Source organism: Empidonax traillii, unplaced genomic scaffold (assembly GCF_003031625.1).
Source record: "Empidonax traillii isolate 1590-97213 ecotype Southwest subspecies unplaced genomic scaffold, ASM303162v1 scaffold63:size2014119, whole genome shotgun sequence".
Lineage (NCBI taxonomy): Eukaryota > Metazoa > Chordata > Aves > Passeriformes > Tyrannidae > Empidonax > Empidonax traillii.
Genome location: NW_020955256.1, coordinates 248,970 through 265,563, shown reverse-complemented (window position 1 = coordinate 265,563; position 16,594 = coordinate 248,970). Strand labels below are relative to the sequence as shown.

The window sequence follows — 16,594 nt, the reverse complement described above, 5'->3', positions numbered from 1 at the left end:
AAAAGGCTGCTGTGTAAGAAAGACAAAGTGGTTATGGGTTTAGAAGAAAATGTTCTAGCTTGACTGAAGCTAATGTCAAAACTCCTTTTGTCTTTGAAGACATGTTTTTATGTGGCGTATCTGGGATAGTTGCTGTAAAAAAAACTTTGCAGTCAGCTGTTTTGCTGTCTGTCATACTTCTTCTACATATCCTCATGTGAGTCAGGTAGATCATATCACTGTTGTAGCTTACCAGGCACCCACAACTTTCCATCCCCAAAATGGATAGCATAGCTTGGATCTTTTTTGATACATGAAGAAGAGATAAGTTATGTGAAGCATCCTGCAACCCCCTTAAGGGCACAGTTTAACCTTGCATTTTGAATAAGAGTGGCTGTTTGGCTGAAGGCAGGGAGGTGGTAGACTTGAGGCATTGAAGAAGGGATGAGTCAAAACTCTGTGACCTCTAATGCCCTGAGCTGGGAGTCAGGGACAGGTTGTTTTGGTGGTGATTTTGTTCTTTTCAGTGCTCTATGTAGTACAAGTGAAATACAGCACGGTTGTGAACAAATAGCTGATTTATGGGAAGGCGTTTCAAAAGGAAACAATTTTAGGGAACCCAAGTGACATTTATAAAAACTTTTGGGTGTTCATGCACTACACTGCAGTAGCACTTACTAGGATCCTAAATATTTGAAATACCTTCAGAAAAATAAAGCTGAGATTGCCAGATTACTTTTATACTTAAGGGAGTGTGTGTCATCACCTCACTCCAGAGGCTGTGACTTGCTAGATGAAGCAGTGTAAAGCCACGAAGAAGGTAGTGTTTCCCTGTGAGAGTTCAGGGAGAAGCACAAAGCCAAAGCTTCTCATATACAGTTTCAGCAAAAACTGTCGAGCTTGAAAACCCAACCAGCAAACCTCTGAGGGTTTGATGACCCTCAGTGCTGCAGGTTCTCCAGGATATGTTGCTTTACTTGCCTTGTCACTTTTTGCAATGAGAGGGAGATACTAGGGTTATCGTCTGGGTTATTATATGTTTCTCTCCTGTAGAGACAAGGGTTACATGTGACGAGCATTTGAAAAGCCTTTTTAAACAATGTCTTATTTTTAGAACTTATTGTAACGTTATGTACAGGTAACAAGGAAATCCATGCAAGTTTTTTGAATAGAGAATGTGATGGGAGTCTGTTTTGACAGTCCATAATCTAGAAATGTAAGTTCTATCTAGAAGTTAGGTCAAATCTGCAGTGGGGTATCCCTGTGCATCTTTGAAAATGAGGCACTGGTGCTGAGCTGCCTGACTCCATTTTGGGCCCTGCTATTTAGGCTAATGCACTTTCAGCTCTCCTGTAAGGGGTGGTAGCCCTGTCTGGAGCTGCAGTACCACGTAGCAGGAAAGTCAAGCCACAGGTTTTGGACCAGTTCAGAGCCTCTGTGGTTTTTTTCACTCCTTTCTGACAAGGGTGTGATTCAGCTTTTTGGAGTCTGTAGTACTATAGCATGGACAGATGGTGTTCTTTCTGTCTGTAGAGGAAATTCACTGATAGTAGCAGTGATCACAGGTTGGTCCTCTTCAAAACTTTGTATCAGCTCTTAATGCTCCCTGGTGCAGTCCTTCTGGAAGTAGTTCTGAAGCACTTCTGCAGTAGTTAGAAATAGACATGTGTGGCATCAGTCTGGTAAGTCCATCTGTTTTGAAAACTTACCTTCAGGAGTTTACACAATGTACATACATGAGAAGCTGCCTCCATAGCAGTGATGCCTTTCTGTCAGCATAAGCAGATATATTTGGATAAAAATATCTTTCACATGAGAGAACAAGTAAAGAACCTTCCCTCCTAATTCATTTCTTTCATAAGTGATAATGAAATTCTTCTCAGAGATTTACTTTCACAAGTTCAGACCTCTGCACACAATTTGATTTTTAAAGTGCTTTTAATATTTTTTTAACTTGTTCTGATAATTTTGTTAGTGACTGTCTCTACCAGTGTGGTAGTAAAGACACAGTCCCCAAGAACTTAATTTCTAGAAGCTATTTGCTGTCTTAATAAATCACTTTTTGCTACCTGTATTGTTCATGGAAGCAAATGAAAACACAGATCTGTTTCTAAAAATCTCATACATTATTTATGGTAAAAATAAATGTCATAAATACTGCAAAATATATATTTAACTGTTGCTTTTATTGTCTGGCTGTATATCAGGCAGTTCCTTTCAGCTGTTTTTATTTAGTGAAGACTTGTATTTAAAAATGTGCCTCAAGATGGACTGTAGATAAGCCCAAGTTGTGTTGTGCACCTTTTCCTCCAGTGGTGCACACTGGGAAGTGCTGTCCTAGAGGAAATGCAAGAGTGGTGTTCTCATAGAATTCAATATGAAAGCAAAACTTCATTTGATGCTACCTATATTAGCCTGAGACTGAGACAGTTGTTGCAGTGTTTTCAAGATAGTATAGAGGGATTTTTTAAAATTATTTTAGAAAGTGAAATTTCTGGACTCTTCAGCTTTTGGATGAGAAAGTCATGAGATGTCCATTTCTAATTATGTGTTTTCAAAATCCACATTTAATGATAACCAGTTCCAGTGTGTCACACAGCATACTGGTGGTGCTTTGGCTGTGGAAGCTTTCTGGCAAATTTTAATTTCATGCAGTATTTTTTTTTTTAAAACTTCTATTGTTATTCTTTTCCTACACTTACAGAATGAAGAAGTTGAAGTTTTTAGTTATCTTCTGTTATATCTGGATATAACCGAGGTCTCTTTACTCCTGCATATGCTGTCGTTGTCTTGGGTTTGTCACTGCTTTGCACCAAAAGGTTTCAGTGTGTTATTAAAAGGGACTGGACTGAATATGAAACTACAGACCAGCTGCAAACTGGAATAGTATTTCTTTTTTTTTTTTTTTTCCCTGGAGAAAAGGAAAACTCTGTAATGCTGTCAGCATATAAAGATGTTCCTGTCCAACTCTGAAGAAGTTTTTTTCAGAACAGGAGAACCATCTTCCAATTTGTCTGAACAAAAACCCAATTCGTATAAAACCTCAGAAGGAGATATCTTCCAGAAAATGAAAGGACAAGTGTTGTGTGTATCATACTTTGCTTTATTGCATCCCTATTGTTGTTAGAATAATGGTATTAAAGAATAAACTAAGAAGCTTACCCTGTATAAACCAAACTGAGCTCTTGTTTTCATTCAATTACATTGGATTAGTAAATTAGAGTAGATTAGTAAAATCCTTCTATGTTAAGAAGCTTAAAAATGGAGGCAGATAATTTATTGAAGAAAAAAAAAGTAATTTCCTACTTGTATTGTACAGGGAGAGTAGTGTGCTAGAAGTAGGTTTTGGCTTATGTGTTGCAGTTTCGAGTTTGGGCTAAGAACCTGACTGTAGTAGGTAAAAAATGGAGTTGTTAGTGCGGGGTACAGTCTGTGTGCAGTGACAAGGGTTTGGCCTTTGCATTCAGGATTTTCTTTCAGTGCTGAAGCTGTTGTGTACTTTGAATTCTGTTTTGCAGTAACAAATGATGTGGTGAGTTTGTGGGAGCTGAATGCTGTGACCAAGCCGTATTTATCTCTCATAACTAGAGAGGTTTCAAAACCAAGAGCAAATCTGTGCTATGTAGTAAAAGTCTTTCTTAGGTGGGTCAAGACCTCTCACAGTAAAGGTTCATGACATGGGTTTTTATTCGTTATTGCAAAACTCTGGAGCAGGAAACTTAAAATACAGCAAGCTACAGCTGAAATGCTTTTTAGTCACTTATGTGACAAAAAAAGGGAAGTTTTTTTGCTGTCATTTATCTTAGAACTCATACCATGATGCACAACATATTTTAGTTTCAGGAAAACAAATTGTTCTCTGGTAATTTTGTGACATCAGGAAAAAGGTGTCTTTAAGCATGTGTTCAGACAAACTTTTTTGAAACAGTGTATGTGGTTTGACAGTGAACGTTTTTTCTTTGGAAACTGCTTGTTAATGTTGTCTTAATGCTATCTGGTTTATCTGTGATTGGTCTTTGCAAATGCTTTTGCTGTTACTGCTCAGTCCTGAACTGCAGAAACAGTTTTCTCAGCACTGAAAGTTTGGCTGGAGTTTTGTTCAGTGGAACTTGAGTGTTATACACCTCACATTTGCATGTCTTCATAGCAGCAGCCCAGCTCACACAAGATGTGGTCTGTCATTCTGTCTCTGCCTTTACCCTGTAGCAACTGCCTGAGTTATCAAATAAGGGACATGAAGAGGGGGTTGGTTTTGACCCTAGCAATTTATAGTTGCAATAAGCCCTCCTGCTGTAGGATGTCTCTCACACACACACACACACACACACTTTACCTGATCTTAGTCAAAGGTTGTATATTGTTCATTGTTTATAAAGTGTGTATTTGCCTGGTTGTTTCCTTACATTTAGGGGGGTAGTTGAATCATTCACAGTGAATCAAGAAAGGCAACAGTTTTTCGACCATTGAATCCTAGGAAGTCCTCGGTACAGTCTGTCAGAAACTGTAACTGTATGCCCGTCATTCTGCACCTGATGGGGAAAGAGGCAAGGGTGGAGAGCTGGCCTTTTCATTCTACTGGTGCAGTTCCTGAAAGGGTCACTGGTTATTTGGCTTCTTAAATCCTGCATACTGAATGTTCCATTGTCATTTTTACCTTGGTGACAGCTCAAACTGTGGTGCTATTTGAATATTCTCTTTGTCTGAGAGATAATGACTTATTTCCATTGTGTTACTATGGTAATCACATAACCTGTTTCTCTTTTTGTAGTTTCTGCAGTCTACGATTCTACCCTCAATTTTAGAAATAATGAAAATCCAACATTGCTGGGAGTTCTAAATGGAAAAAAATATCATGCAGATTTGTATGTAAGGCAAGTAATCCATAGTTTAATTCCTTTTTAGCCTACTGGAGTGTGTACTTGCAGTCACACTTGGACAAATAACGGAATGTTTTCAAGTAAGTAATGGAAAGCAAATCTCTATCAACCTGGCTTCACAGAGCTTCAGATCTTCCCATCCCTATTGGATGGGAAAGGTTTCTTGTAAAGTTCTGCGACTGTAAATGCGTGAGGAACCCATAAATGTCTACAGTACTTTTTGTTTGTTGTTTTTTTATTCATTTGCCTGTCTGTTTATTGGTTCAGGAGCAGCAGTGGGGCCTCTTTTCAATCCCTTGGCCAGAATACCAAACATCCTCTTAGTGTTCAGAAGGAGTTGCATTATACCTGTCTCTGGCACAGGAGTTCCAGCTCTGGTGGAGCCCAGGCTGAAGACTGTTCTTATCTCTGTTTGGTAGTGTAGTTTTGATGTATTTGACTGCTGCTCCCTCCCTACCAAGGGGTTGTTTAATGAAAAAAACACTACTTGGATTCCTTTTCAGTAATGTTTCTGTAAGTGCTGAACACCCCAATGGCTTCCCATAATCTTAGTGGGAATGAGCTGATTCCCAACTGAGGTTCCACCAGCAGCACCCACACTACAGGCACTCAGGACATGTGATAGTTTAGCATTGCTGCATAGGAGCCTAAAAGTGACACCACAAGTGACCAGGAGTTCATCATAACCCCTTTAGAGCTATAGTGGGCTAATCCAATTGGTTTATCTTGGAATAGGGTGACCTTTTCTTTTTACCTCCCCTTTTCTGGCTGTTTGAAGAAATATTTTCTTCAGAACTGCTTTTGCTCAAGAGTAAAGAGAAACTTTCTCTTGGTACCTCTTCCCACCTGCTAGCTTAACCTAGTTGTCCTTGTGTTTGGTGTACACAGCCTGGCTGGCTAGTGTTCAGGGAGGAGCAGCTGGCCCTACCTCTGTGGGCCATTTCTCCAACAGAGCACAGGGGCATCTCCTCTTCCTGTGTCTCCGTTTACACCATTCCAGCCTGCTGCAAGTCATTCTGGCAGAGTATGGAAATTGCTTTTCAAGACTCAGGGTAACTATTTACCCTTCTGTCCTTTTGAGCTTCTTGAAAAACTCTTGCAGCAGGGTAAGCCTCAGGGCTAAATATTTTCTGGCAGTTAGCTGGGGACTGTCAGGGATTTTCTTCAAAATCCTCCATATTTGGCAATCAAAGTGCCGTAGGTATTGTACTAAATGGAATTCTGCAAAATTTGGATGGCCATATTAAATTGCATTGGCTTCCAATGTTTGTCACCTTAATACCTTTTTAACTAAAGGAACAAACCAGTAGTGTCACACCTGTTAATTTACTAACTGCAAACAGGAGTGTCCCAACTGTGAGATGTGCTTCTCTTGTGCTAAGGGAAGTTAATTTGATGCTGCCCTTAATGGATATTGATTAAAATGTATGCTACATTGAAAATGTAAAATTATTAAATATTGCCATTGGCGTACTTAAATGAGGATGGTAAGAGATTCTTTTCTGTCACAGGGTTATTGACCAAAATTCATATGATGAGATGAAAACTTTGTTTTGTCGAGAGAGAATATTTTTAGTAATAGGAGGCATTTTGCTTCACATAACAAAAATTAAAAGAATTGGAAATGTTGACGGAGAAACACTAGAGAACTTTGCCATAGGTATAAGAAGAATAGTTTGTTTTTTCACTATATTGCCTAGCTGATTAAGTACAGCCTTCAACTTCATAGGTGGGGTAAGAAATTCATTAATTCAAAAACCTTTGTTTGGAAACAGATAATTGAAAACCTTTATCTAGAAAATTGCTCTAGTGAGCTCAAACATGATGCATGACTGTTTCAGAAATCTAAATTTCTGAATTTCACGTATATCTAAGAATTGAAGGTGGCTCTAGAAGCAAACTATACTTTGCTGATCTTGGAGTTGTTACCACAAGTTAAAAAAAGGAGAAAAATGCAGCAAGTCTCCTGTCAGATGGATAATCTGTCTGTATAATGCCAGTGCTGTTCGTGGGAGCCAAAGATTTAATATTCTTGAATTTCTCTTGTTTACCATTGGCAGGCGGATTCCACTAGAGGAAGTCCCAGAAGATGAGCAGGAATGTTCTACCTGGCTCCACAAACTATATCAAGAAAAGGTTAGTTTTTTTGTCTAGACAGCACTTGTGAGCCCTATCGCTCAGTTATTTATAATGCCAGTAGACCTTTACAGTGTCCATGTGTAGTGGTCCTAATTTGGAGGCTTAGAGGGGATGTTTCTGCACATACAGACTGATGTTGTGCTACCACTCATGATTGTCTTTATAAAGAGCAACAGGAAGAAAGCTAAACAAGTCTTTGTAAAAGAGTAGTTTTAAAACTCTTCTTTACAAAAGTTGCGTAAGAATACAAAAATCAGAATCATCTTCTGTCTTGTGTTCCTTCCCCTAAAAGGCACCTTCTTAATCAAGAAGTGTTTTGTGCGCTAAATGAGATATTTTTAGTGTATTAGAATTTCTGTCCCCTTACCAAGGCAAACATCCAATATTAATAGGACAGGCTGATAATTTGCTTTCACAGTGTGTGTGTAGAAGGCATGCATTTAAGATTCCTAATTAAATATGATGAGGAGAGAATAATAATGACTGTGTATTTGTAGGTGGCTGGTGGAGTTTTTTTCTTATTTCCAAATGCTTTCATATACATCCTTCGGTCTTTCAGAATCTGTTTCTTCTGGGCTTTGTTTTTATGAATACAGGAGATAATGTTTGGGGATGTGCTTTTTGAATACACCCAGCATTCCCATTTCAATCAGTGGGAGTCATAGGTATGCATGGCATGAGGGCCTGGCAGCTCAGTTTGCTTCAATACATTGATCAAAGTTATGTATTCAGACTGGAATGCAGTAATGCTTTGGATTTAGAAGTGATAGAATATAGCTCTGGTTTCTTCTCACTGGGACAGCAAAATTCTGCTGCGCCATTTGTCGTGTTCTACCCAGGACACCATGTTAGCATTTCTGTATTGACTGTGCCCTAGTCTTTCTTAGTTTCATGCCGTGACTGTTTCTGTTTTAATTCATAGCCCCTCTAAGCAGCTTGCTTACCGGAATGAGAAAAGTAAATGTGTCTTGGGACCACCCCTTTGCCTCTGATCCCCCTTCTTGTAATTTGTGCCAGTACCACCTAATTGAGACACAACCTCCAGCACCTCTGCAGAGCAGCAGGATGTTTCCCACAGGCTCGTACTCGTTCTAGGGGGATATCTATGCAAATGGTCCTTTCGCTGAAAATTGCAGAAGTCCACTTTCTGCTACTATGAATTTGTAGCCCTTTTTCACGTTCCCGAGAACCATTTAGACGTTTATAAGACAAGAACATAAATGAGAATATGGTAATTGTTGTCCTGAATCCCTTATTACTTAGTTTGCAGTAATTCACTTCAAGTTTGTTCTGTTATTCAGTCTTTGGTGAACACTCTGTTACTTCTAATGCAAATAAAAGTGTACACCTATCCTATACACTATTATATGATATGGTATAACATAACATCCTTCCTATCTGTTCTTAATGGCAGTTTTGCTGGTTGGTTAAATCTGTAGTTTCTTGTTAAGAATAGGAGGGAAGGAATGTGTATTTAGTTTTCTTTTCCTTTAAAACCTTTTTGGTTATGTAGCTTTTTTTTATTATTATTCATTAGAGGTGGGTTTTTGTTTGGGGATGGTTTTAATTTTTTTCTGAGGGTGACACATTTCTCAAGCTGTTTTACATTAGTGAAACTGTTATTTCATTGCAGTCATTCCTGGTTTACTGAAGCCCATGACTTTGTAAAATCAGACTGGCAGAATGTAGAGCAGGGACAACTTTGAGATGATGAAATCCCACCTTCAGGGTAAAAATGCAGTTTTGTTTCACCTTTCTGTCCTGCATTTAAAAAAAAGATAATTGGCTTTTAGGTCAGATAACAAGCAGCTGCTCAGGTGCTGTTTCCAAAAATGAGTTCTGTTTCAGATTGTCTTCAGAGTCAGTAAATGTTTATGATAAAATGTAACAAATCTGCATTCAAAGGGCAGTAATTAATTTCAAGATACGCACTCATCCCCTTCTTTGTCTATTTTGGTTGTAGCACTTCACTTTCTGTTTCAAAACAAGGCAAGGTGTGCACGCAACTGGAAAGCAGAGCCCCTATTTTATCATGCATTATGGTTACGTGTGCCTTTGCTTATTCTCAGTGAGTTTTATAACTTTGCAGTACTTTCTCAAGACTTATGTACAGTGTGCTGAATTATGCTGTAGTAGCATGATCTAGTGACTGGGGAGTGCCACATGTACTGAGGTCAAGGCCTGTGCATTATGTGATCACCATGCACTGCTGATCAGGACTGCAGAGCGGTTGGAATGAGTAATAATCAGTAATTAGTGGACATGGAGGATTATGACTTTTTTTTTTTAATTAAGTTGACATAAGTAGTGAGAGTCTTCTAGATAAGGTTATGGTGGGGTTTTTTATGTCATTGCCTGATCTCACTTACATGCCCCTCTGTCAGAGATACTTCTCTCTGGGAATCTGGCACGTTTATGTTCTTGCTACTTAGTACTTCATTTTTTTGTTTAACCACTGCTGCAAATGCAGTAAGCAGAGTCTTGCCAGATAAACAGTGGCACTGTGCTCTTCTAAACAAAACACTGTTCTCCTTCCTTTTCCAGGCTTACAGTAAGCACTGTGTCCTTGTGCTTCTTCCTCACCTGAGGTGGATTTTGTCCTTTGGCATATGTCTAACACTGCATCAGTTAATGCCAAATTATTACGGAGGTCCAATTTGTGCGGCACATTGCCATTTTCTCTTATTTCTTTTATTTTTTTAAACTCCCATTGCTAGAGAGGCTGCCTTTGACTTTAACAAGGGCTGGGTTTAGGATCTTAGTGCCTGGTCTGAAGAGGTACTGTGTAATAGTCACAGCTCAGCCAGCATGTTTGTTTTCTTTTTTTACCTCCTTACACCCTCAGTGCCTGAAATAGAAGATCTGCTTGAGAATCTTAATTTCCATTAAAAAGAAAACAAGCTTCTAACTTTTCTCACTTGTAAGAGAAGCATGGAAAACAGGGCATGAAAATATATGCTGAAATGCCCTAGGGAATTAGCAAAGCATAACTGAAGAGGGCAAGTGTACAGAACTCCAGTGTTTGGGAACAAAGAGTATATTTTTGGATACTCATTCTTTGTGGGCTTCCTCATGAAAAGGCAGCGGCATACCTCTGTCGTCAGACCTCCTGGGAGGAAGAATCTAGTTAGCTTCTGATGGATGTTCCCTGCATTACCCCCACATTGTCTGAAGTAACTTAAATTTGGTGGGGCCGATAGAGGGAGCACGTTTCCATGTCTGAAAATGATACTTGAGTGGATGGGATTGATTACAAACTGGAAACAAGGTCTATATGCGGGGAAATGAAAGGAGCTTAATGTAGGTGAGGTGATTTAAGGAAATTATGAGGTACATTATGTGCTTAAAGGCTGACTTAAGATGTTGATGGGTACCATAGGCACTCTTGCAAAAGCTTAGGAAACAGATTAACCCAGAGATGTCTTTTGCAAGGAAAGTGAATATATTTGAGCATAAGGAATCTTAACTCAAGAGCTCTTCCCTCACAGTGGTGTGAAATGCATAGTGGAGGTGTTGGCTTTGACACTGTTTTGCCTGTTGTATATGTTTTCCATCGTCTCAAACCTTTCTGCGATGTGGCCAGTGGTTTTGCTGCCCCTAATGCTGTGCAGAGCCAAGAAAGGACACACTCCTGGGTTCGTTTTAAGTGAGCCTGTCCTGCTCTCTGTAGAAACAGGCCCTCTAATGGCAATACCAATAACAGTCAGGAACTCTTCATTTTCCTGGGTAATACTGGTGTTTGGGAACCTAATTGTATATAGTAGAATTCAATTTACTGATGATTAGTAGCTCTGTGTTGTTAAAGCAGTTATAAACCAAAGTCCTCAAGGCACTGTAAAGAAAACTTCATACCCTGTGTATTCTCTTGAAGATGGCTGATTAATTGGCCATAGTGATCGCAGTACAGTCTAGCTTGCATGAGTAAAAAAAAAATCGTAAGTTTTCTCATCTCAGTAAAGAGAGTACACTATGTAATTACTGTGTAATCTCTTAAAAGCTGAATCTTCCCTTTAAAATAGATAAAATGGTAGCAGCTTGTAATTGCTCAAGTTGCTATTAAATAAATAAAGAATTATTTATGTCAGCTGGAATGTAAGTGTAAAATCATAGCATAGTAGAAATAAACTTCTCGTGTTGATTAGGACAATCTTGGCTTTGCTGGAATTTTTGGAAACCAAAAATCTGTTCTTTGAAGAAGTATAATACTTCATTCTGGCAAAACTAAGATTCCTTTTTATGTCAGTCTAAAGCTGACTTCATTAATTAACCAGTTTTATGTGATTACACGGATTATTAATCTTTGCTTTTGAACAAGTGGGAAGGGTTTTTTACCCCACCTGCTTTTGATATCTTTGGTTGATCAGATCGCTGACAGCAATGCTGTTCACCCCATGGGCTCTACAGGAAGGTACTGAGTTCTAAGTCTTCTGTGCTTTAAAAAACACACACTGCAGAACAGAAGAAAAATAGCCCCCACTCCATTATCTTCCTCATATTATACAAAAAGGGAGAGTCCTTTGGTCAAAACCAGTGAGAGATTGTAAACTGCATACTCAACTGCCTGTAGAGAGTTTCAGCACCCAAACTTCCTTCCACAAGCTTCATGGGAATGAGGTGAACAAGACTGCATCTGTGGGACAAAGCAGGTGGGAGATGGGGTGGTGTTCTTCAGAGTATGGGACAAGATGGTGTCTGGTCACCTTTTCTGACCGGTTGGTGGGTGCTGTTTTAGAGCAGTGCAGTATTGGAGAAAACGTTAGGGAACAGAGAATCTGCTGCTGAGTATGTAGCTTACCAGCAGTATTTGGGCAGTGGCATTGGCTCTTGCAGGAGGTTCAGTATTGCTGCAGGAGTGTACATCCATCACCCATCTTGTTTTACTGGGCTTGTTATACTCTCCAGGTATGCCATTTATCAGGCTGCTATCTGCAGGAGAAAGAAAGTATGTACACATCAGTGTGTGCTCTTTCCTTTTTTTTTTTTCCTTTTTCCTTTTTTTTTTTCTTTTGACTCTGTATTCATTGACTTCAAAGTACAAGCTTTCCAGCCATCATTTGGTCTTTGATCTTCCCCTGTGGTTACAAGCCTGCAGCAGGTGGAACATCAAAGTCAGAAGTGGCTAGTTTTGTTGGCAGATGGGGATGTAATTGTTGCTCTCCTTTGTTCTACTAGGATGCATTCCAGGAAGAGTATTACCGAACAGGAACCTACCCAGCAGTCCCTATAGTGCCACCCCATCGACCATGGACACTTTTGAACTGGCTTTTCTGGGCCTTATTGCTGCTATATCCCTTGTTCAAGCTGCTCATCAACATGATCAACAGTGGATCATCACTGACACTGGCTAGTTTTGCATTTGTCATTATAATAGGTAAGTTTTCTGAACAAAAAGATTACTTACAGGGTAGCTTTCAGATACGATTTATTGAGGGTTGCTAAATATAAAGATGACTTGTGAAGTTAACAGCCCATCTGTCGGGTGGTTGATATTATATCCACTTTAACTTGGAATAGGTTGAAAAGATTCTTTGTTTGTTTATTTTTGTATAGTTGTATTATTTTCTATAAGAGCTGCCTACAAAATTTTCTGTTTCTGTAGAAATCAAAACAGTGACTTCTCAGTGGGTTGCCTACAAAAGGCTTTCTTTTCTTGTGTTGTGCTTTGCTGGGTTGTACTTTGAATGCCTAGAAGAAAGGCTTAAGGATAATTTATTCTATTGAGAATTTTTTTGTCTAATCATAGTCTGTGTCATGCACTGGTAATCCATGAACTCGTGATTTAAGCACAGCCTGTTGTGACCCTCTTCTCTGACTTCTGTAGCACAGAGCATAGACTATCACAGGTAATTCCTACAGTTCTTGTGGTAGTTCTGAACTGCCTGGGTTTGTGTTTAAATTAGTATGTTATTTAAGGGGAGGAAGGAAAGCAAAACAAAGAGCTGGCCCACAGAAAGGGAGGGAGTTGTCATTTAGTGTCCTTCATGGAAGCAAGAACCAGATCAGTTTGGCAAAATACATCATAGCTGAGTGTCTACGATTGGATGCTTGTGTGAAGAGTAAGTTCCCTTCTATAATAAGCCATACATTTATAAAGCAAATACTTTTTATGATTGCATTGACATCACATGTATTTATGGTTTTATCACCTTAACTTCTGTGTGCCTTAAAAATGCCCTTTGAAAAAGAAACTGAACTTCACAGTCCTTCTGGCTGTTAGTGAAGTGGATGCAGAGATATTAGAGTTGGATTAAAAAGAATAGCAACACAGAGGAAATAGAAAAATGTGGAGCATTTTCTTGTTTCAGAAGTGCATCTTTGCTCTCTACCTAGGAAACTGTTCCTAATGCACAGTATTTCTTAGCATCCTTAGAGGTCTGAATCTTGAGCAGGTCCCATTCTAGTTTGATCAAGATTAACCAACTAGTGTCTTTGTGCCCATTGTGAAGAGCTTGACGTGGTAGGCACACAATATTCTTTTTCATAAAGTGCCCACAGAAACAAACACTGCGTTCAGCTACTGTTAAGGCTTCTTATAAAGATAAATGGAGGAGGAAGAATTTGTGTGTGCAGGCAGACAGCAAATGTACTTCGTGATGCTTTGAGCCAGAGGAAGGAAAACAAGAGCAAAGATTAGGTCCAAAATAATGGTTGGTAGATGGGCAGGAAGAAAGGTAAAGGAACAAAGAAGGGAATCCTGTGCTCTTGTCCTCACCTGGAGAAATTGTTGGTGATTGTTAACCCTGAGAATGCTTTGTGTAAATTGTGTAAGAATTTCTTGGAGCAGTGACTACAACTTAGAAGCATCTTCTTTCACCCACCTTCCTTGTTGAAAGTCACAAGTAGTGCCGCCCTCTCCCTTTCTCTGAGTGGTGAATAGGATGGGAGTGTAGAGTGAGAACCGTGGTTGGAGTGTGCTCTCAGGAATGGGAGGTGTCAGGTTCAAATCCCCATCAGTTGCAGAGAAAGGCTGATCAGCCTCCCCTGTGCTCTTGTTTGAAATGGATATTCAACAGTGGGTTGATGAGGTGTGACACCATTGCAAATGCTGCTTCGTCCCTGGCAATAGAACTCAGGAGGGCATTTGTTCTGCCTTTGAAGAAATGCTGGCATAGTCTGTTTGGTACTGGACTGTGGAACAGTGGCTTAATGGTGCACTGAAGCATAGCCATTCCAGATTTTTTTTAATTTGTCATCTTTTCTTCAGCATTTTCCTATTAATTCAGTTTTTCCACTCAGCAAGGTGGGTGGTTGGGTGCCATCCCAAAGTGCTTTATGCCTCGTGTGCTCTTCACGGGAATCCTTGTTCCGTAATTCAGCCTTTCTGAAGTTTAACCTCTGGAGTTTAACCTCAGGGCTGGATGCTTTAGTGCTTGACATTGTGGCATCTGTGATGGTTTTGGATTCAACCCTTATTAATTTAATTAAGTGACACCACACCCCTGAACCCTCCACCCTAAGTCCAATACCTTGCCATTAGTGACCTAGATCATGTCTTTTCTCTATCAGAAAGGGAGAGAAAGAACCTGCAGAGGAAAAAAGCTATGATGCTACTAAGAGTGGACAGCAAGAATGCCCTTTTGTTCCTTCTTTTCTCCTCCCTTTTCTTGCTGTTTTACTCCTGGTCTAGCTTTCTTCTGCTTCGAGCCACAGGGAAAGGTTAATAAGCAGGCTGCTGTGAGTCCTCTCTTGAATTCAGTGATAATCCAAAGGACTTATTCTCAGGTTATCTTTAACATTGGAGCTAACATAGGACTCCAGCAGCAGTCTGCTGCCAGGATGAACATACTGAGCTCCCAGGCTGCAAAAGCACAGCTGAAGAACACGTTCAGAGTGCACGATGTGCATTGCTGCCCCATACCCATCTGCCACATCTGTGGAATGGGGCACATTGCACTCCTCTGCTGCCTTTGAAGGACTGCTGTGCTTAGCAACAGCTCTGTTCTCACCCTGATCATGGTGTGATCAAACCCAAAGTGCCTGTAATTGGCTGGGATCTGTGGTGCAGTGAAAGACGCACTGCCCAGAGTAGAGGCTCTTGCTTGATTGAACTCAGACAGGCACTTTTTGCTGATGAGCAGGAAATGAGAAGGATGATGACACTTACTAGCAGATAGCAACCGCTGTGAAGCTGCAGAGGGAGGAGAATCCGTGGGAGTGGAAGGAAGCTCAGCTGTTAGTCAAACCAAACAAAAAGCAGATCTGGTTCATCCTGGTCGCTTGAAAGTGGATGTGTCATTACGTGCCATAAGAGCAACAGTTATCTTAGTATGTTGTAGTCCTTCCATTTTACTGTGTCTCTTTAAAACCAATGTTATTGCTAGTTGGGAATTGTTGGTCTCTTTCTGTGGAAGCAGAAAAAAACTTCAGCCCAAGCTGTCACACTGACTTTAGTAACCAGTAGCTGAGTTTCTGTAGCAAGGCCATTGTCCCCAAACTGTGTTTTATATCCTAAGGGGTGCCTCTGTCATGAATGTTCTGGGTGTGATGCAGCCATCTTCTGACAGAGGAGCAACCCGTATTTTATTTAGCACTTTGTCTCCAGCTTTACTCAGGGGCTCAGAAGTGACTTCTGCAGTGGCTGGGAGACAGCGGTATGTGGACACAAACATACCTTTGGATCTTGTGACTCTTGGTGCCATCTGGAACTTGTCTGCCCAGCACATCCAGTTCGTAGCAAAGCAGGGAGGACTGTATTTACCATCTTTGCCAGTGTGAATGGTAATCAGGATCTGGTGGCTTAACAATGTGAAAGGAAGGTTTTTCTGTAGATTAGAGGGATTTATCAGATGATAAAACTGGCTTTTCACATTGCTCCTTGTAGACCTGTTCTCACTATTTGGTAATGGAAGCAGCACAGATAGTGTTTATTCTTTTTCTTTGGCAAGTTGACAGCTCACCTTATATTCCAGGGAAGCTTACTGGAGTCCCTAATAGCCCATTGTCACAGATTGCTGTTTTTAAGGGCAAGTTTCAGTACCTGATATAGGTGCAGATAGCACAAGATAAACCTTTTCATAGGTTTTGATAGGAAAGAGCAGAGTTACTAAGGGGTGCTTTACTTGATATCCTCTGCATTGTTTCTAGATTGTCATTTGTCCTTTGGATAGCTTATTGTGGCCTCCAGTAAAACACTTACTGGCTTGTAAGTAACTGGCTGTTCAGAGGGAAAAAGCCTTAAGAGAAATGCTCTACTCCCATTGGAGTGGAAGGACTGCAATCCCTCAGACTCTTTCAGATCCAAGGAATGAATAACCACTGTATATACAGCTCTGCTGCTTAATCTCAAACTCTTTCAGGCCTAAATAAATGACATCTCCTTTTTATACTGAAGCTATTGTCCCCTCTTGCTTTGCTGTGCACCAGTTTGGCTATTTATACTCCCAATAATCATCTCATTGTCCTCATATCTAACTACTGGTCTAGGACCAGGAGCCCTCTGTGATACTACCTGAACCAACCCAAGGCAGTCCCTGCTCCAGAGGATAAATGCTCAAGTAGTTTGAGGGACAAAAGTCTCTTTTGAAAACCAGCTTTAGTTTCACAGGACACATGGCAAGAGATTTACTTAGCTCACAACTGCTGTTTAAAAGTTGGTGCTG

At 40.1% G+C, this 16,594-nt stretch overlaps 1 protein-coding gene across 1 annotated transcript in view; it reads left to right on the top strand.

Moving 5' to 3' along the window:
- The window catches only part of AGPAT4 (1-acylglycerol-3-phosphate O-acyltransferase 4), a 72,760-nt gene that overhangs the window by 51,686 nt on the left and 4,480 nt on the right, over nucleotides 1-16,594 (top strand). Inside the window, exons 6-8 of the mRNA XM_027880021.1 lie at nucleotides 4,748-4,850; nucleotides 6,917-6,992; nucleotides 12,168-12,366. Coding sequence (XP_027735822.1) covers nucleotides 4,748-4,850; nucleotides 6,917-6,992; nucleotides 12,168-12,366 — 378 coding nt within the window. The remainder of the gene's footprint in view (nucleotides 1-4,747; nucleotides 4,851-6,916; nucleotides 6,993-12,167; nucleotides 12,367-16,594) is intronic.